This window comes from Lithobates pipiens, unplaced genomic scaffold, assembly GCF_037356315.1.
Source record: "Lithobates pipiens isolate NorthernLeopardFrog02 unplaced genomic scaffold, aLitPip1_a1.2 Scaffold_10, whole genome shotgun sequence".
Classification (NCBI taxonomy): domain Eukaryota; kingdom Metazoa; phylum Chordata; class Amphibia; order Anura; family Ranidae; genus Lithobates; species Lithobates pipiens.
Genome location: NW_027507686.1, coordinates 16,280,266 through 16,302,274, shown reverse-complemented (window position 1 = coordinate 16,302,274; position 22,009 = coordinate 16,280,266). Strand labels below are relative to the sequence as shown.

The window sequence follows — 22,009 nt, the reverse complement described above, 5'->3', positions numbered from 1 at the left end:
TTACTGTCACACGGTATTTGCGCAGTGGTGTTTTAAACGCAACTTTTGGGAAAAGGGACACTTTCATGAATAAAAAAAAAACAAAACAGTAAAATTAGCCCAATTTTTTTGCGAAATGTGAAAGATAATGTTACGCCGAGTAAATAGATACCAAACATGTCACACTTTATAATTGCGCGCACTTGTAGATTGACGACAAAGTACGGTACCTAAAAATCTCAATAGGCGACGCTTTAAACATTTTTTACGGTTACCAGGTTGGCGTTACAGAGGAGGTCTACTGCTAGAATTATTGCTCTCGCTCTGACGATCGCGGCGATACCTCACATGTGTGACTTGAACACCGTTTACGTACGCGGGCGCGACTTCCGCATGCGTTTCTTTGCTTCGCGAGCTCGCGGGGACGGCGGGCGCTTTGAAATTTTTTTTTTTATTTTTTTATTTATTTTATTTATTTTTAAATGACTAAATTGTTTAAAAAAAAAAAAATAAAATTTGATCACTTTTATTGCTGTCACAAGGAATGTAAACATCCCTTGTGACAGTAATAGGTGGTGACAGGTACTCTTTATGGAGGGATCGGGGGTCTAAAAGACCCCCCACCCCTCCTTTACACTTCAATGTATTCAGATCGCCGAAAACGGCGATTCTGAATACCGGATATTTTTTTAAAACCGGCGCCATTGGCAGCCGAGTAAACGGGAAGTGACGTCATGACGTCGCTTCCGTGTTTACGATGAGGAGACTGGAACGAAGCCGATTACGGCTTCGTTCCAGTCCTCCCCAGCAGCCAGAGCCGACGGATCTTTAATCGGTGCTCCCGATCGAGCGGGAGCACCGGTAACAGCGGCGAGAGGCGGCGGGAGGGGGGGACGTCCCCTCCCGCTCCTCCGGCATAACAGCCGAGCGGCTTTTAGCCGCATCGGTTGTTATGGCTGGATAGCCAATCGCCTGCTGTAAAAAACGGTACCGGGATGATGCCTGCAGGTGCGGGCATCATCCCGGTATAACCCCCGGAAGCCGAGTACGCAGATGTGCGTACGCTCGGCGGGAAAGGGTTAACTACAATAAAAGGGTTGTAAAGGTTATTTTTATTTTCAATATAGCAACTATGTCATACTTACCTCCTCTGTGTAGTTTGTTTTGCAGAGTGGCCCCCGATCCCTCCTCTTCTGGCGTCCCTCAGCGGCACTCCCAGCCACTCCTGGCTCCTCCTCTTCTCAAGTGCCCCCACGAACAGCTGCATTCCATGGGGGAACTCGTGCGAGCACGCTCCCGAGTCCTGCTGCTGCGTCCATTGACACAGACAGCAGGTCTCGGCCCCTGGCTCCTGTGTCACTGGATTTGGATTGACAGCAGCAAGAGAGTTAATGGCTCCTGCTGCTATCAATCTATCCAATAAGGACCAGAGACAGCGGCTGGAGCTGCTGTGTTCGTCCCCACGTCGATGGAAAGATTGGCTTCAGGTAAGCTGTTGCTATACAGAAAGTTTTTCATCTTATTGCATAGAATGCACTGAGATGAAAAACCTTGAGGGTTTGCAACCCCTTAAGGGCTGTCCCACACAGATATACTGCAGCAGGTGGCCCCTTGCGCGAAATCATGTACAGGTACGCGATTCCTGTGACCCCCCCCCTCCCGCTGTGATTGGACACAGCGGAAGCCAAATCAGCAGGTCAGCGGCCGCCAGCCACGCGCAATCGTTCACAGGGGAGGCAGAACAGTGGTCTGCCTATGTAAACAAGGCAGACCGCTGATCTGTGAGGGAGGAAAATGGAGATGCTAAGCAGAAACACAGATCTCTGTGTTCCTCCAGTCACAGCATTCCCCCCCCCCCCAGTTAGGAAGCACTCCCTAGGAGCACACACAACCCTTTGATCCCCCCTGATGTTAACCCCTTCCCTGCCAGGGTCATTAGTACAGACAGTTACAGTGCATATTATTTAGCACTGATCACTGTATTAGTCCCCAAATAGTGTGAAAGGGTCAGGTGTCTGAATCATTTGCTGCAATGTTGCAGTCCAACTAAAAATCGCTGATCACCGCCATTACTAGTATTAAAAAAAAACGCATCAACACACAACAATTCCATAAAAATATCTTATAGGTTGTAAACGCTATATCTTTTACCAAAAATATGTAGCAGAATACATTTTGGCCTAAACTGATGAAGAAATTCGATTTTTCAGAAAGTGAAAAAAATACTTTTTTTTGTTTGTTTATAAATCGCAAAAAATAAAAACCGCAGAGGTGATCAAATACCAACAAAAGAAAGCTCTATTTGTGGGGGGAAAAAAAAGGACATCAATTTTATTTGTGTACAGCGTTTCACGCCAACGCAATTCTCAATGTAACGCAGTGCCGTGTCACAAAAAATGGCCTGGTCACAAAGTGGGGGTGGGGTAAACCTTCCGGGGCTGAAGTGGTTAATGCACTTGTTCCTAGTGAACCACATTCTTTAAAATAAAATGCCCAGCCCACAAAATAACCAGCCTGGCGACAGGTACAATTTACTGCCTATCTTCATTAAAACCCTTTCTGTGCCAACGCATTGAGCCAACTTGGAAAGTATGTTCACCCAAAAATAAAAAAAATTTAAAAAAAAAGGAGCCTTTGTATTTTTTCCCAGTCTCGTTTACAAAAGCCCTCCGTGTTTTTTTTTCCCCCCCAGCACAGAACAAATTGTTACATCAACATATTTATCTGTTATTCCAACACCTCATCATTTTCTTATGCTTTATGGGCCGCTCTTAAATAAAATTCGGTCATAAAATGCAAAAAAATTTAACCAGCCTTTTTTCAAAAAGTAACTCTCTAATGAAACCAAATGTGGATTTTGGCAGACAAAGCAAATGTTTGCATTAGTTTTGTGTCCGTTTTAAAAGTTGCACAAGAGGAAAAAAAATAAATAAATAAAATAATCCTTCCTGTCGCCAGCAGGTGCAGAACTGTTGTAGGTCGATATTTCAAGGTCGCCTTGCGAGCGGTGTGTAAGTAAAACTCTAAACCAAACCCTCCGCACATAAAGAATTCCTTATATTGTCCTGGGAGACATTATTAAGGCTGCTTAAGGATGCAAAATGCATCAGCAGGTATAAGATGGGGCGCAGCGGTCTGGAGCGAGATAAAAACAAACAGTCAACAGAAGACAAACAAAAGGAATATTTAAAAGGGAAAGCAGAATCAAAAACGCATTTCTTCAGATTTCTCTGATGTATCCCAACCCAACCCCCGTCCTTCCTCCCAACCCCGTCCTTCATGGTCCTTCATCCCACCCCAGTATCCCAACCCAACCCCCATCCTTCCTCCCAACCCGAGTCCTTCATCCAACCCAACCCCCGTCCTTCATCCCAACCCCCATCCTTCATCCCAACCCAACCCGGTATCCCAACCCAACCCCGGTATCCCAACCCAACCCCAGTCCTTCATCCAACCCAACCCCAGTCCTTCATCCCAACCCCAGTATCCCAACCCAAACCCTTCATCCCAACCCCAGTCCCCAGTCCTTCATCCCAACCCCAGTCCTTTACCCCAACCCCAGTCCCCAGTCCTTCACCCCAACCCCAGTCCTTCATGGTCCTTCACCCCAACCCCCGTCCTTCATGGTCCTTCACCCCAACCCCCGTCCTTCATCCCAACCCCGGTATCCCATCCCAACCCCGGTATCCCAACCCAACCCCTCCTTCACCCCAAACCCCAGTCCCCAGTCCTTCATCCCAACCCCAGTCCCCAGTCCTTCATCCCAACCCCAGTCCTTCACCCCAACCCCAGTCCTTCATGGTCCTTCACCCCAACCCGAGTCCTTCATCCCAACCCCCGTCCTTCATCCCAACCCCGGTATCCCCAACCCAACCCCAGTATCCCAACCCACCCCAGTCTTCATCCCAAACCCAACCCACGTCCTTCATCCCAACCCAACCCACGTCCTTCATCCCAACCCAACCCACGTCCTTCACCCCAACCCACCAGTCCTTCACCCCAACCCCAGTCCATTCACCCCAACCCCAGTCCTTCACCCCCAACCCCAGTCCTTCACCCCAACCCAAGTCCTTCACCCCAACCCCAGTCTTCACCCCAACCCCAGTCCTTCACCCCAACCCCAGTCCTTCACCCCAACCCCAGTCCTTCAACCCCAACCCCAGTCTTCAACCCCAACCCCAGTCCTTCAACCCCAACCCCAGTCCTTCAACCTCAAACCCCAGTCCTTCAACCTCAACCCCAGTCCTTCACCTCAACCCCAGTCCTTCAACCTCAACCCCAGTCCTTCAACCTCAACCCCAGTCCTTCAACCTCAACCCCAGTCCTTCAACATCACCCCAGTCCTTCAACCTCAACCCAGTCTTCAACCTCAACTCCAGTCCTTCACCCCCAACCCCAGTCCTTCACCCCCAACCCCAGTCCTTCACCCCAACCCAGTCCTTCACCCCAACCCCAGTATCCCAACCCAACCCACCTCCTTCACCCCAGTCCCCAGTCCTTCACCCCAACCCCAGTCCCCAGTCCTTCATCCCAACCCCAGTCCTTCATGGTCCTTCACCCCAACCCGAGTCCTTCATCCCAACCCCCGTCCTTCATCCTAAAGCGGGATTCTTCATCCCAACCCCGGTATCCCAACCCAACCCAACCCCAGTATCCCAACCCCAGTCCCCAGTCCTTCACCCCAACCCCAGTCCCCAGTCCTTCACCCCAACCCCAGTCCCCAGTCCTTCACCCCAACCCCAGTCCTTCACCCCAACCCCAGTCCCCAGTCCTTCACCCCAACCCCAGTCCTTCACCCCAACCCCAGTCCTTCATCCCAACCTCATGATGTAGAGCCCACGTAGTGACACGTTAATATTCAAAATCCTTATTCTTTAGGTTCTATACCCATTAGCCTAGCACATATTCCTAATGTTGGCTAAGCGATATGTCATGTTCCCTCTAAAGAGTGCATAAATGGGACGATTCAGCAAAACATGCTGGACAGCATTCCCCTTTACTATGAGCGTATCTGTGCTAAAATTCAAACAAGTGACAGAATTTACAAATAATGACAACGTATCCTTTGTTCTTATCAGTGCTGCAGGATCTGAAATGTTGAAGCTGTGCTCAAAATAGGCAAGCAGAGGGGCCAAGGAGTAAAAATGTCACTATTGATTTTAACCACTTGCCTACCGGGCACTTTCACCAATTTTTTGATAAAATAAAATTGTAATCAACCCCTATGAGGGAATTCTTCCATTTTGTATAGCATTCTGGGGTGTGCAGCACTAGCAGCTCATTTACACTGGTGGGCAAATATTGTCAGCACTAGTGGGCACTGTTGAAGCTGCACAGATCATCAGGAGACCGATGATCAGTGGCCTTAATTGTCAGTGCAGATGTTCCCTGTGTGGATTTGATGGTTTTCGTCTCTCCTCTCCTCACATGCTATCAGCATGAGGGGAGGATTGCAGATAACCGGCAAATCCTGTTTGCATCCGTGATTAGATACAGCTGTTCACGGAGTAAAAAGCCTCAGTGATTGGTTCTTTACCTCGTTTAACGATCACTGCCGATGTGCGCCGCAGGCAGCGCGAGCATAGGACGACATAACGGCCTTTCCGGCAAAATGCAGCCGCACTGAATAGCTATAGCATGGTCGCAAAGGAGTTAAGGTGCCTGCAGCTGAACACTTGCAGTTTTCTATTGAAGGAAGGGCCAACAAGTAAAAAAACTTTAAAATAGGCTCATCTGTATGCTGGTGGGGCCTCTCCGTTCGTTCTCACGGACATCGCTCTGCGTCCAGGGGCCACAGGTGTATTGGTTGGTGACGTGTGGACTGGATGGTGTCCCAGGAAACAGGAAGAACCACAGAAGTGGATGTGACGTCACCGGAGAAGAATAGACGGCCAGGAAGCACTGGAAGAGATGGGCTTCCTGGAATAGGCTGGCTACACACTCGGGGCATCAGCTCCTTCTCAAGGCCTCAGCAGTGGTGAGATAGTTTTCTATTAATGCCCCCTCCACACGGGGTGGGCTCTGTTGGAGTCTGGGTGCTCAGAATGGAATCTGTCCACCAATCTCCGCTAAACAGGTGGTTGGGCTAGTCGGTGTCCGCTCATGCAGAGACACGGACCGCCCTCCTCTATTGGGCGGTCAAATGTAAATGGTCCGTCTGTCAATTTACACACAACTGAAATCTGATCTACTAGACTGATGGGGTATGAATCCCCATCCATCTGTTTGGATAGAATCAAATTGGATTTAGGTGGATGTAAACAGACAGAGGAGGCTGGAGAGTACAAACGGGTAAATTACAGAGTACAATCGGGCAAATAAAATTGCCTAAAAAAAATAAACAGGCGGACCAGATAGGTCTGCAAGTGTGAAAGGGGCCTTACCTTGTTGTGAGTCTATGGTAGAGCAGCAGGAGGGCTTTGCTTCCTCATGTCAGAACTGCCTGACTGGTGAACAGTGACTGAATGACTGGTGGGAGAGTGATCAAGACGCAGCAAGAGAGGTGGATGAAGCATACATCCACAGAATTAATAAATGTGAGGCAGGGAGATCCTTCCATGGCATGTCTCCAGGTACAGTCTCCTCTCCAGCAAGGAGAACAGTGAACAGCACAGTAGTTACATCACCAAATTTCACTCCAAACCAGCCGAGACTAGCAGTCAGAAGCAGCAGTGCCGAAGATGATCTCGCACTGTCAATATACAGCTATGAGTAACATTTAAAGTTTCCTTAACTTTTAAGTTCAGAACCACTGTAAAGGGCAGCTGGGGGAAATCTTAAAGTAGAATTTCACCTTTGGTAACAAGATATGCTTCACCTGTTTTTAGGGTGGAACATGTAACATATTCCTGCAACTCTCCCACCCAATTCCCCCCCTTCCCTATGCCATTCGTGATTGCACAGCGTGCTTGTATCTTCTGTGGTCAGTGTAAATCATGCCAGCAGAGGCTTCTACTTACTTAAATGGAATTGCTTCCACGGAAGCCTGAATAGTGCCAAAACTCCCACTGCCTAGTGAGAGGGTACCATCTTGCTCATTTGGCTAGCAAGGGAGTGACTCCATTAAAACAAAGTAAAGGGTTTATTTGCAATCCTGTCACTAGCTTGTTGTTGCCAGCAACAGGATCATTTGTCTGACATGGCTCCAAGTGACTTTTCCAAATATTCCTGTGACAAAGCAAAAAATCAAAAATCAAATATAAAAATCACAAGGACACAGGAATCCTCTAGCCCTCATCATTTAGAGTGGTGGTCTAAAAACTGTGGCCCAGGGGCCGGAGGCAGCCTTTCGCTTGCCTTTATCGGGCCCTCGGAGCACCATTACTCCCACTGATGCCAATGATGGGGCACCAATCCTCCCAATGACATGAACAATGGAGCACTATTCCTGCTTCAGATTGCAACAATAGGGCGCCATTTCTCCCAATGACACCAACAATGGGACACCATTCCTTCCATTATAACCAATGATGGGGTATTTCTTACTCCCAGTGACGGAAGAGCATTCCCTACTCCCACCAGCCACAGTCTGGGCCCCCGTAAAAGCATGAAGGACAGCAACCCGGGCCTTTGTTTTGAGAGTTTGAGTTTTGAGATCTAGAGGATTACCCATAAAAAAAGAACTTAAAAGTGATTGTAATGGATCACCTTGTAAAACAACCCATTCAGTTCAAAGTAGACATGAAATGCAAAAAACACATATACATACATACACTATATATATATATATATATATATATATATATATATATATATATATATATATATAAATAAATATAAGAAAAAAGTTATAAAATACTTTTCCCCTTTTTTATTCCCTCTGTTCTCAGCTGCATAAGAGCTGGAGGGAGGAGCAACAGCAGTACACTGAGCTTCTCAGTGAATGGCTGTGCAGCTTGAGCATATCAGGACAAGTCTGATCATTGGTGAGTACACCGATTTCCCAGCATAGCTAGAGAACTGACCACAGTATGCGTGGTCAGTTTCTAATAGGAAAGCAGAGGGACTGGTAGGAACACCAGGGATTTTACATAAAGGAAGCAATACAAAGAGAACAGGATACTTTTTCACGCAAGTAAATGGTACAGCAGACACATATCAGGAATATGAAGTGTTAGGGTAACAAACACTTTAAGCCCAAGACAACAAAAGTTTAGAATGTCATTACCACTGCAGTATTGGAGACAGGGACCAGGACAGCACACAGACCAGGCAATGGATTGAACTCTTTCCCACTCCACTACAAACTAATCGGTTTTAGATACGAGATGCGTTTTTTTTTTATGTGGTTTTCACACGCTACATCCAAATCCTTTAGGCCGCTTGTGAAACACTTGTAGTGCATAGCTAAAGTAAATTAGTAGAACTAAAGAACCAAATTTTGCTTTACAGTAAAAGATTATCTGGCGCTGTGAATATATTCAGATTGTGGTATTTGTTTATACATTGCATATAAATTGTTTAACTCATGTGAGATTTACGGAGCTAGCGTTAGAAATTTCTTATCTGGAATTTTATCGTGAATTATCTTCAACATTACGTAATACCAGAAAGTGATGATGTTGCAGTTTTAAGATAAATCGGTGCAAGGTAATTTACCTCCAATAGTGCAGCTGCTGGGTCCCCCTGCAGGCTTTTCCCCAGCTTGTCCACTTCATCTAGGAGGAACACCGGGTTATTGACGCCGACAATCTTCAGTCCATTTATTATACGGCCAGGCATGCTGCCCACATAGGTACGTCTGTAATACACATGACACCAGCTAAATAATACATACTCTGTATAAGGTTATCAGTATGTTCAATAAACCTTCCTGTGTATAATACATGTCTGAGATATCATCTACACTACATGGCCAAAACGTTTATGGACACCCGGCCACCACACCAAGCTTACTGGACATCCCATTTAAAACCATGTTGTGACAGAGTGAGGCTCCGTCACTGTGAAAATGGAGGATAACATGACAGGATTCGTATGGAGGGTTAATGTGTTAATGTGAGGTTCCAGACTATCGTTTCCAAGTGGAGAAAGTTGTGTTTTTGGTATTCCCAAAAAACACCCACACAGGGGTCAGAGGAGCCTCATGCGGTGAGCTCCCACACACGGGTCAGAGGAGCCTCATGCGGTGAGCTCCCACACACGGGTCAGAGGAGCCTCATGCGGTGAGCTCCCACACACGGGTCAGAGGAGCCTCATGCGGTGAGCTCCCACACACGGGTCAGAGGAGCCTCATGCGGTGAGCTCCCACACACGGGTCAGAGGAGCCTCATGCGGTGAGCTCCCACACACGGGTCAGAGGAGCCTCATGCGGTGAGCTCCCACACACGGGTCAGAGGAGCCTCATGCGGTGAGCTCCCACACACGGGTCAGAGGAGCCTCATGCGGTGAGCTCCCACACACGGGTCAGAGGAGCCTCATGCGGTGAGCTCCCACACACGGGTCAGAGGAGCCTCAGGCCGCGTACACACGCGCGGACTGTTCGCCCAACTTTGTCCGCTGAACAGTGTTTGGGCGGACAGTCCGCTCGTGTGTGGGGCTTCAGCGGACAGTTTCAGCGGACAATTGGACGAACAAGGTCTTACGGAAATTCCGAAAAACTGTCCGCTGAAACAAGGTTTCAGCGGACTGTTCGCTCGTGTGTAGGCTTGTTCGGCCAACTAAGTCTCGCGCATGCTCAGAAAGGATTTTCACGCCGAAAGCTATAATGCAGTGTATAGGACGTCGTATTTTTCGTCCCGTCGTACGTGCCGTTCACGTCATCGTGCACGGTTTCAGCAAACTGTTCGTCCGTCGTGTGTGGCCATGTCCGTCCATGCTAAGTTTGAGCGGACTGTTTGCCGAAACTGTTGGACGGACAAAGTTGGGCGAACAGTCCGCGCGTGTGTACGCGGCCTGACGGACTTAGTTGGCCAGACAGTCTGCCCGTGTGTACGCAGCCTCATGCGGTGAGCTCCCACACACGGGTCAGAGGAGCCTCATGCGGTGAGCTCCCACACACGGGTCAGAGGAGCCTCGTCCGGTGAGGTCCCACACAGGGGCCAGAGGAGCCTCGTCCGGTGAGGTCCCACACAGGGGCCAGAGGAGCCTCGTCCGGTGAGGTCCCACACAGGGGCCAGAGGAGCCTCGTCCGGTGAGGTCCCACACAGGGGCCAGAGGAGCCTCGTCCGGTGAGGTCCCACACAGGGGCCAGAGGAGCCTCGTCCGGTGAGGTCCCACACAGGGGTCAGAGGAGCCTCATCAGGGAGGTCCCACACAGGGGTCAGAGAAGCCTCATCCTGGAAGTCCCACACAGGGGTCAGAGAAGCCTCATCCTGGAAGTCCCACACACGAGTCAGAGGAGCTTCATCCAGGAGGTCTCACACAGGCCTTTCTTAAAAGTAATCTACTGAGCTGGCCAAGAACCACCCCTGGAGGGAGTCTATTCCACATCTTACTGTGAAGAAACCTTTCCGTATTTGGAGATGAAATCGCTTTTCCTCTAGGTGTAAAGTGTGCCCCCTTGTCCTCTGTGTTTGCCGTAAAGTGAATAACTCAACACCAAATTCACTATATAATATATATATCCCTTATATATTTGTATATGTTGATCATATCCCCACTTAATCTCCTCTTCTCAAGAGAGAATAAATTCAGTTCCTCTAATCTTTCCTCATAGCTGAGCTCCTCCATGCCTCTTATCAGTTTGGTTGCCCTTCTCTGCACTTTCCCCAGTTCCCCGATATCCTTTTTGAGAACTGGTGCCCAAAACTGAACTGCATATTCCAGATGAGGCCTTACTAATGATTTGTACAGGGGCAAAATTGCCGGCAGAAAATATAATATCTCGATCACTGGTGCAGCTGTGATGATCGCGATAGCACCCTTTATTTCCAAAGATGTTTATAAACTTATGACGGACGGGAAGTGGTTAAAACTAAGAGTAAGTCCAAGAAGATCAGCAGTACCAGGAGGTATAGCACAAAAGATCTGACCACTGGAGTTCCCAAGAGATTTAATAAGCTACAAAATTACTCCATTATTTTTCCCTGAAACTTGCACTGGGAAAAATTTAAAACAGACATAATGGACACTACAGTCAATGGCTCCATTTTCTTTCTTTTTTTTGGAAAGGATATTATTTGGTTTGTTTTTTGTTCAGATGAAAAGCCAAGTTTTCCCAGCCGTGCTCCAGAGGTATTGGCATTGCGTACCAAGCTTGGATCAGACTGTTGTCTCTACACACGCCATCTTGGATCTGCGGTCTTTGGATAAAACAAGCCCATCAGGTGAATATTCTTATCTGGTATAACATGCAGAAGTACAGAGGTATACCGGCTGATGTATGTGTACACATAGCCATAAACTAGATGGTTTGTTGGATTCATCTTTATCTACAGTCATACTTCAGTTACTACGTGAAAATTCCTCACATGAAAAATGGCCAAAATCTCCTCTCAGCTCACCGCGAATGTTTATTTTTCAAACCACGAGGCCAGAACAAGTTACTATAAACTTGTAATAAATCAAGTTCTCGTGCCAAGATGGCTAGGGAGGGTAGGTGTTTAAAGGGCAACTCTAGGCAACATGTAAACCGTGAAGGATTTGGCTATCTCAGGGAGATACTACACGGTTGAAAGAAAGTCAGATAGTTGAACAAGGCTTCTTTGTAAAAGAATTTTTCTTTTAGCCATAGATTTACAGCCACTTTACTAGGTAGACCAGGGATCCTCAAACTACGGCCCTCCAGCTGTTGCCAAACTACACATCCCATGAGGCATTGTAAAACTCTGACATTCACAGACATGACTAGGCATGATGGGAATTTTAGTTCCTGAACATCTGGAGGGCCGTAGTTTGAAGACCCATGGGGTAGACCTTGCTAGTACCGGGTTGGACCCCATTTTGCCTTCAGAACTCCTTTCATTCTTCATGGCATAGATTCAACAAGGTGTTGGAAACATTCCTCAGAAATTTTGGTCCTCTCTTGAATTGAGATGTGGCGAGTGTGGAGGCCATTGGAGTGCAGTGACCTCATTGTCCAGTGGTGAGATGATTGGAGCTTTGTGACATGGTGCATTATCCTGCTGGAAGGAGCCATCGGAAGATGGGGACACTGTAGTCATAAAGGGACGGACATGATCGGCAACAATACTCAGGTAGGCCGCAACATTTAATTGGTACTAAGGGCCCAAAGTGTGGCAAGAAGATATCCCCACACCATTATACCACCACCACCCTGAACCGTTGATACAAGGCAGAGTGGATCCATGCTTTCCTGTTTACACCAAATTCTGACCCCACCATCTGAATGTCGCAGCTGAAATCCAGACTCGTCAGACCAGGCAACGTTTTTCCAATCTTCTATTGTCCAATTTTGGGGAGCTTGTGCGAATTGTAGCCTCGGTTTCCTGTTCTTAGCCGATAGCTTTTCGTCCACACAACTGCTGCTCACTGGATATTTTCTCTTTTTCGGACCATTCTCTGTAAACCTGAGGGATGGTCGTTTGTGGAAATTCCAGGAGACCCAAGTTTAAAAGAAAACAAAAAAAAAAAAAAACTGGTGATCCGCTCGTCTGGCACCAACAACCATGCCACGCTCAAAGTCACTTAAATCCCCTTCCTTCCCCATTCTGATGTTCAATTTGAACTTCAGCAAATCATCTTCACCACATCTATATGCATAAATGCATTGAGTTGCTGCCATGTGATTGGCCGATTAGCAATTTCTGTTACCAAGCAATTGAACAGGTGTACCTAATAAAGTGGCCGGTGAGTGTATTTTAAGCAGGCCTTACTGGTACTTCTAAGGCTGGGTTCACACTGCAGCGGTTTATGAGAACGGATGCGATTCGCACCGCACTGCAGTGCAAATCACATCCGATCTCTGTGCGATGCGAGTTCAGCCATACAGATAGTATGGCTGAATTCGCATCGCACACGGCCCAAACTTGCGCAGGACCCTTTTTTTTTGTCCGCAGCAGAATCGGATTGCATGGGTGTTCACACCATGCGATCCAATTCCTGTCCGAGTTTGCAGATCGCACTGCGATATGCGAACTGATCTGGGGGTGTCATTAACGTTTCACTGACACTCCCAGCAGTTCGCATAGGGCAGTGTGAACTGCCGCCGGGAGGTATGCGATGCGGGAACCAGCTGCGGATTCACGGCGTTCCCGCATCACTGCAATGTGAACCTAGCCTAAGTGGAGAAAAAAAAAAGTCTGCAAAAAATAAAAAAAAACAAATGCAGCCACTGCGTCCAATGACTGGAAAGCTACAAAACAATCTTTTTTCTTTTAGTATTTTGATGGGCTTGATTTTACACATATAACATGTGTACAGTAATGGAACAACAAGGACGTGACCCTGCTGGAAAGGGGCAGCGCCCATCTTGTGTACATGGGGTCTGCAATATAAAGACGGGTCTAATGAAAGGAAGGCGTACACTAAATCTCGTGCAGCTTCACAGTGAATTGGTCTGTTGTCGTTTTATTGCAGAACAGACGACTATTCATAAGTCTAAATAGGCTCATGTGATCATCATCAGAGTATCAGGGTCCACAAAAAATAAAAAATAAATAAAAGATTTAAGAAAAAAAAAAAAACACTTTCACAAAAACAGAACTTAAGACTTTTAGGGAAAAAAATTACATTTAAATATTATATATTTCATGTAGCTCCTTCAGCTTTGTAAAGTGTGATGACCTGCAGTGTGGTGCCATCCATGTCTGCTTCCCCCCCCAGCATATCGCACCAGCATTGTGCCCATTTGGTGACTGGCATTGATGTTTCCGAGTTGATGAGTGTATACTGAAGGTGGGGTGATCTCCCTGCTATCAAAATACAAAGGCTCAATGGGAGTCACCACCTCCCCCCCCCCCTAATTCACAGGGCCGCCAATAAGGGGGTACCACTGGTCCCCATCAATTTAACAGGGAGGCTCAGGAGCTTCATGTTCCATTACAAGGTGCAGACAGTTTGTAATGCTTCACTGCAGCTTCCAATTTATCCATTACTAAAAGTTACATTTACCTGGGCCCCATCAGTTCATCAGAGGGGCCCTGGAGATGGTAGCAGATACTGAACTTTTTTTTTTTATTATTCCTGAAGGAAGGCAGATAAACACACAGGGACTTAGTGACTCTGCCTGTAAAGGTTCAGCCATCTTTGAGGTGGAGGGCACAGCACAGGGATCCAGGCAGCGGCAGGTGCACAGTACGTTTTTCTGGGTAAGGGGTACGGTCAGTACAATAAGACACAACCCTGGAAGCAAGAAAAAAGAATCCCCCTTCATTGGGACTTTGAAGGCAGCAACCACACATATGATTTAGGAAATGTAATTTATTGGGTATAGATAAATCATCATGTGTTGACCGATGGTTAAAGTGGTTGTAAACCCATGGGGGGGGGGAGCAACCTGCAAGGCAAAGGCATAATGAGCTAGTATGCATAGCATACTAGCTCATTATGAATAACTTACCTGAGAACGAAGCCCCCGAAGCGGTCCTCTGTCTTCATGTCTGCCGCTGCCATGGATCCTGGAGTGACTTCCGGGTCTTGCTGCTCCGGCGCTGTGATTCGCCGGAGCAGCGATGACGTCACTCCTGCGCATGCGCACGGGAGCCGACACTCACGGCATATCGCCACGATCTGCGGCCTGCCCAGTGTACCTGCGCATGGGAGCCGACGCTTACGGCATATCGCCACGATCTGCGGCCTGCCCAGTGCGCCTGCGCCGTAGACAGCGATGGCTGTCTTTTTGTAAATATCTCCTAAACTGTATGTTTAGAAAATATTTCTTGGACCTACAGGTAAGCCTAGATTAAGGTTTACCTGTAGGTCCAAGAAATATCTCCTAAACCTATACGGTTTAGGAGATATTTACAAAAAAAGACAGCCATCGCTGTCTACGGGGCATGCGCAGGCGCACTGGGCAGGCCGCAGATCGTGGCGATATGCCGTGTCGGCTCCCGTGCGCATGCGCGGGAGTGACGTCATCGCTGCGCCGGAGCAGCGAGACCCGGAAGTCACTCCGGGATCCATGGCAGTGGCAGACATGAAGACGGAGGACCGCTTCGGGGGCATCGTCAAAGTGGTTTGTAAGGGTTTACAACCACTTTAAAAAGGACATAGAAAAAAATACTACACAAATATACAAAAAAAAAAAAAAACATAGAAAAGACAAAAAACAGGACAGGTTACATGGTATGCATGACAAAAAGATAGTTGTTACTCTCCGGTATAAATTGATCTCCGGTACCCGGCACGTTTCTGATTCAAGCACCTTCGTCAGGGGTATTTCTATGGTATTTGTATGTATAAGTATATGCAGTCATAATTTTGTCTTACATGTGAAATTTTCCACCGTAAAACTCAGAAAAATGAATGAAGCACTGCCAGCGGGGGTGTCAATAGATGCCCACCAAGAGCACCAATAATACACGATAATATCAGAAAAACAGGGATTTGTCCATTCTATTTGCCTGGTGATCGCAAGGAGTCATATACGACAGATTACCAAACAAGGTCTGTAAATTGTAAGTGACAGCGCTATCCGAAGCCTTAAATATGGCTCCTGATCCGTATATAGCAGCAACACATTCGATATCCTAGAGCAGAGATATGCAATTATCAGACCTGCAGCTGTTGCAGAACTACAACTTCCATGAGGCATAGCAAGACTGACAGCCACAAGCATGACACCCAGAGGCATGGTGGGACTTGTAGTTTTTCAACAGCTGGAGGTCCGCTAATTGCATATCCCTGTCCTAGAGTATTAAACCTCCCTATAGACAAGGAACCCTCTGTCTATGCATCACCCGCTCTGCAGTACCCTGGAAACATGCCCATTATAATATAGCTAGGAGCCAGCCCACAGCACCTCTACTGTGTGATCATCATTAGGATGGTCATCAGAGCAGAGCTGAGTGTAATTTGAGACCAGAGTGGAGGGAAAGGACATAACCCCCCTACACAGTCTCATAGGGAAATATGCACAGCTGAGGCGGTTAGCCACCTTCTGTGTACTGGGGGGGGGGGGGGGGGGGGCAATCTTATGAGATTCTGTGGTGTTGGGATAACCAGTCAGAAATCACGCTCTGTGCTTTAGATTGTGGCAAGTACACACTATAGAGGGGTGTGCTCTGCTCCTTTTTCCATTTCAGAAGTTTACAACCACTTTATTCAAAAAAATTTGATGACTGCACAAGATCAGAGACCCGTGACTGCAGCCAATCTCCTTACCTGTGTCCACGGATATCAGACTGGTCACACACTCCACCCAACGCAATCCTGTGGAACTCTCTGCCCAAAGTCTTAGCAATGGACCTTCCTACACTGGTTTTGCCCACACCGGGGGGTCCAACAAAACAGAGAATCGGGCCCTTGAGGTTGTTTTTTAGTTGACGTACAGCCAGATACTCTAGAACTCTTTTTTTCAGCTTTGCCATAGCATAGTGATCATTATCCAGTAGAATCCGTGCAGCGCGGATATCCAAGCGATCTGCAACAGATTTATACAGAGATGTTAAAATTAGGTTGCATGGGCAAATTACAGTTTTGAAAAAAATTCAATAAAGACCTTTACATGCGAGAAGAACTATTTTAAAGATGAATAATTTATGAGGTTGACCTTTCCTTTAATAAATTGAAAACAGAGGCTATTCTTCCATGCAAACTATTTTTCCAACACAAAAGGGGTCAATTTATACACATTTTTCTAATTGGATTCTATTGAAAAGATGTGTGAATCCTGGGTGAAAGTTGTGTGAAAATATTAATAAACACACCCCAAAGTTTCCATTTTTTTTTTAAAGGCAACGTATGACCAGTTGGTATGGATAATGTCATGGCGCCACCAGTCATGGTAATTAAACAAAATAGTGTGCCAGTACAGCGATCAGTCCAGTCGATCTGGTGGATATGGCATGTGACAGATCACGGCAGCGTGCGTGGTGCGTTCGGTGAGGATGTCATATGATGTCCACCTGGAATGATGAAAGCCCTGCCCAGTGATCATTTTGCAATAGGCCGGGTGGGAAGTGGTTAAACGGCTGGGGGAGTGGGGGTAACAGAAAGGGGCTAAATACTACAACCCTAATTCCAAAAAAGTTTGAACACTGTAAAATCGATATATAAAAACAGAATGCAATGATTTGCAAATCTGATAAACCCATAATTTATTCACAATGGAGAATAGAAAACATATCAAAATATTTATATATTATATTTAAAATTTAGGACAGGGCAACAAAAAGCAAAAAGTAACCCCTAGTTCTGCTGATCCCCCACTCAGTAGTAATTCCCAGCTCTTTCTCTGGTTCCCGCTCACCTCCCGCTACATTGGTCCCACTCTGTTCACCAAGTGTGATTATCTGCTGGTTTCTACTGCTTTGGTCCCCCAGCTTTGCCGATGCTCTGCCGCTCACTCTTCTCTCTCCAGTTTCTGCTCACCTTCTGCTATAGCGCCCCCATGTTACCCACAATGCGCACCGTCTGCTAGATGCTCCGCTCCAGCCCGGACCCCGCTCACCTTCCTGCAGCTCCGCACCAGATGTGACGTCTGCACCAGACACTCCCACATGAACCAGAAGCCACCAACACAGCCTGATCAATGTCAATCTGCAGCCTAGAGGGAACATAGAGGGGGCGGGACGAGCGCCGACAGATTACATACAGTGAGAATCTCCCATGACAGACAGAACAGTGGTCCTACGGCAGCCCAGGAGACGGGACTTATTACAGAGACCGCAGAGTAAACAGGAGATTTTCACTGTATGTAATCTAATGGCGCTCGCCCCGCCCCCCCCCTCCCTGTCCCCTCCGAGGCAGCTACAATTAAAGTATTGGCGTATAACACGCACGCGCTATTTGCACCCGATTTTCATGGTGAAAAAGTGCATGTTATACATCAATGAATACAGGAAATCCTGTATAATACTAATAAACCAGCCATTAGTGTCCCAGCATCATGACACAAAAAAAAAAAAGGAGTCCCCCACCGCCGCAAACCTGGCAGTTTTTATCATTTCCACATTCCATCCAAAAAAAAAAAGAAGAAAATGCTGGCTGAAGTTCCGCTTTAGCTCCTGTATATTAGCTTCATCTTTTGGTTAAAAAATAAAATAAAATAGTATTTGGGATGCAAGCCTGGTTCCTTTTAGCACTGGGATTTGGGTCAAGCAGGATGTTAGCTTGTTTTCCAAGCAGCTCCCGCGGGAATACAGCGAAGAAGCTGAATTTAATTTACCCTCTAAATCTTTTTTTTTCTCATGTTTTTAAATTATAATGAACAAAGTAAGTAAAAACAACTCCTTTGATCTTTTAAAAGTGTGCAGATTAAAGAAATCCTCTTGTGAAGGGGCCGCTTCACAGGCAGAACAATGGAGTTCATGACACAATGTTTAGGTGTGGACCCGTCCGAGATTATTCCATCCTCGTATTAAAGCGAAACACCCACCTTTGGGACTGTGAAGCTCCCCCTTGGAAGTGGCATTATTTGGAGGGTGCAATTTGGGGTCTTGAAAGTAATGTACGGATTTGCCTCATGATCCCTTAATGATCCCATACAAATGCTGCTCTTAAAGACCTAGTTCACCAATGCCCACCATTACTGGTGACATATTTGCTGTGCATCCCACATCTCCTCAATTATATTTAATTGCCGTTCTATCCCTTTTCTTGGGAGAAGATGTGAGCCCAAATTGTTAACATTTTCAGAAAAGCTTTAACATGTTCATTTTCAGAACCCATTCGCACGTCTGTGTTGTGGCACAGTGGGCATTACTGCAACACATCTGCTCTATGTGCCATGCATTGCAGTGCCATTCCTTGCTAATTTTGCATTATTTTTAAGGGAATGCAAAACCACTTTGAAGTGAACAAAAAAAAAAAAAAAAGGTCTCTTAAGCCAGCCGCCCCCGCCCTGCAGATGGGTGGCACAGGCAGGCCGGACAGCATACCTGTGCGCAGTCACCCGTCTTCTAGGTTTGGACACCGCACGCGTTTGGCAGCAAATTTCAGCCAATGATTTTATCTGAAACCTGCTGAACAACTGTATCCAATCACACAGAACTGTGTGTGCAGTGAACAGCAATCTGGCCGTTTCTTCTCCCTGAAAAGCAGGGAGAAAAAATAAATAAATAAAACAGCCAGATTAGTAAGTAAAAGCTCTCAGAGCTTCCCCCACGGAGCTCTGCAGAGTGTAATTTCAGATCTCCACCCCCTTTTTTTCCTGACATCTCAGACAAGCTGTATAAGAAGAGAAGAGAGAGTTCTACAGATAAAAAGGTATAACATATGTAGGAGGATTTGTTTAACCATTTGCTTACTGGGCACTTAAACCCCCCTCGTGTCCAATACAATTTTCAGCTTTCAGCGCTGATGCACTTTGAATGACAATTGCGCGGTCATGCTACACTGTACCCAAATTACATTTTTATCATTTTTTTCCCCACAAATAGAGCTTTCTTTTCTGCGGTTTTTATTTTTTTGTTCAAAAAATTTAAAAACACAGAATATTTTAAAAAACACTTTTTTTTGTTATAACATTTTGCAACCAGGCCATTTTTCTGCTTCACTGATGTATGCTGATGAGGCAGCACTGATGAGCACTGCTAGGTGGCACTTGTGGGCACTGATAGGTGGCACTGGCAGTGGGTACTGGTGGGCACAGATGAGGCATAATTGCCTCCTCCTCTTCTGGACCAATGTCCCTTGCAGATAAAGCGGTTGTAAACCCACTGATGTGTTTTTTTTTCCCCACCTGCAAAGGAAAAGGCATAATGAGCTGGTATGCGCCGCATACTAGCTCATTATGAAATACTTACCTTAGAACGAGGCCCCGACATCTGGCCCGATCCACACCGAGGGAGCTGACATGTTCCCTCAGCGTTTCTTCTGGGTATCGCGGCTCCGGCGCTGTGAGTGGCCAGAGCCGCGATATCGTCACTCCCACGTATACACGTGGGAGATTTCTTCCCGGCGGGGTCCGGCGTCTGCCGGGCTTTCAGCCAAGAATCCCCTGTGCGCATTGTGAGGGGAATATCTCTTAACCACTTCAATACCGGGCACTTATACACCATCCTGCCCCGACCAATTTTGAGCTTTCAGCACTGTCGCACTTTGAATGACAATTGCGCGGTCATGCTACACTGTACACAAACTAAATTTTTATGATTTTGTTCCCACAAATAGAGCTTTATTTTAGTGGTATTTGATCACCTCTGGGGTTTTTATTTTCTGCTAAATAAATAAAAAAAGACAGAATATCTTGAAAAAAAAACATGTTTTTTTTTGTTTCAGTTACAAAACTTTGTAAATAAGCAAGTTTTCTTCTTCACTGATGGGCACTGACGGGGCTGCAGTGACGGGCACTGATAAGGCGGCACTGATGGGCACCGATGAGGTGGCACCAATGAAGTGGCACTGATAGGTGGCACTGATATGCGACACAGACTGATAGGTGGCACAAATAGGCACTGATAGGTGGCACGGATTGGCATGGATGGGCGGCATGGATAGGCGGCACGGATGGGCATGGATAGACGGCACGGATAGGCGGCATTGTAATTTAAAAAGTTTTGTAGGGATGGATGCCAGTGCCAAACAATAATGCATGCCAATCAGTGATGCCCATTGTGGGCACTGATTGGCATCCATTATGGGCACTGATTGGCATTCATTATGGGCACTGGCTGGTATCCCTGGCGGTCTAGGGGGCATACCTGGTGCTGGGCATCTCCTGGTGGTCTGGTGGCGTCCCTGGTGGTCCAGTGTGGGCATCCTCGGGGGGGGGGGGGGGGGGGGGCTGTGCTGATAATAGATCAGCACAGACCCCCCCTGTCAGAGGAGCAGCCGATCGGCTCTCCTCTACTCGCGTCTGACAGACGTGAGTGAGGAAAAGCCGATCACCGGCTCTTCCTATTTACACTGTGATCAGCTGTGATTGGACACAGCTGGTCACGTGGTAAAGAGTCTCCGTTGGAGACTCTTTACTGAGATCGTAGTTGCCGGGTGTCAGACTGACACCCCGCAACAACGATCGCCGCGATACGCGCCCCTGGGGGCGCGCAGCGGCTTAATATGCGGATCACGTCATAGGACGTCAGGTCAGGATATTACAACCACTTTGCCACCGTCATTTTGCTATATGGTGGGCGGCAAGTGGGTAAACCATACAGGTTTAGGAGATATTTTTTTTTTTTACCTACAGGCAAGTCTTATTATAGGCTTTCCTGTAGGTAAAAGTCCCAAAAATGACTATACAACCGCTTTAAGCTGGTGATCGGCTTTTTTTTCTCCTCACGCCCTCATTGGCTGACAGCTGATCACTTGGTAAGGAGCCGGGACCTGCTCCTTACTCGGATCTGTAAACCCCGAGTCTCAGCGACTTAGTGATCACAGAGCGTGCGCAGGGAGCGTGCAAAGGGGTGACCGTCATATGATGGCCTCCCGGAGATTCGCGTCCACGCTGTGGCTGTCATTCAGCTATAGCGCGGACAGCAAGTGGTTAATCTCTGTGTATCACCTGAGGCAAGTCACTTCACTGGGTTAATGTAAGCGTTTACAACCACTTTAACCACATGCCCACTGGACACTTAAAATCCCTCCTAACCAGACCAATTTTCAGCTTTCGGTGTTTCTCACATTTTGAATGTGAATTACTCAGTCATGCAACACACATATTCATAAATATTGGCCAAAATTTATACTGCTACATATCTAATAAAAATAGCCCAAATCCGTGTAAATGATTTGGTCTTTGTGAAAGTTATAGTCTAGAACCTATGGTGGCAATTATTGAAAATTGATCAAACCTGATGTACTGGTGGTCTCTCTCATTTCTCGACACACTAATAAGCCAGGAAAGTACAAATACCCCCCAAACGACCCATTTTTGGAAAGTAGCCAGTCCAAGGTATTTAGTAAGAGGCATTGTGAGTTTTTTGCAGTTGTCATTTTTTCTCACAACTCTTTGGAAAATTGTGATTTTTTCTTTTTATTGATTATTGCCAGGGATGGAGCACTGATGAGCCAGGGATGGAGCACT

At 46.8% G+C, this 22,009-nt stretch overlaps 1 protein-coding gene across 2 annotated transcripts in view; it reads right to left on the bottom strand.

The window, feature by feature from the left end:
• Positions 1 to 22,009, bottom strand: part of LONP2 (lon peptidase 2, peroxisomal) — a 151,218-nt gene that overhangs the window by 80,213 nt on the left and 48,996 nt on the right. For both annotated transcript variants that reach the window (XM_077451692.1, XM_077451700.1), the window contains 2 exons: positions 16,204 to 16,462; positions 8,578 to 8,719 (listed from right to left, as the gene is read on the bottom strand). In XM_077451692.1, coding sequence (XP_077307818.1) covers positions 8,578 to 8,719; positions 16,204 to 16,462 — 401 coding nt within the window. The remainder of the gene's footprint in view (positions 1 to 8,577; positions 8,720 to 16,203; positions 16,463 to 22,009) is intronic.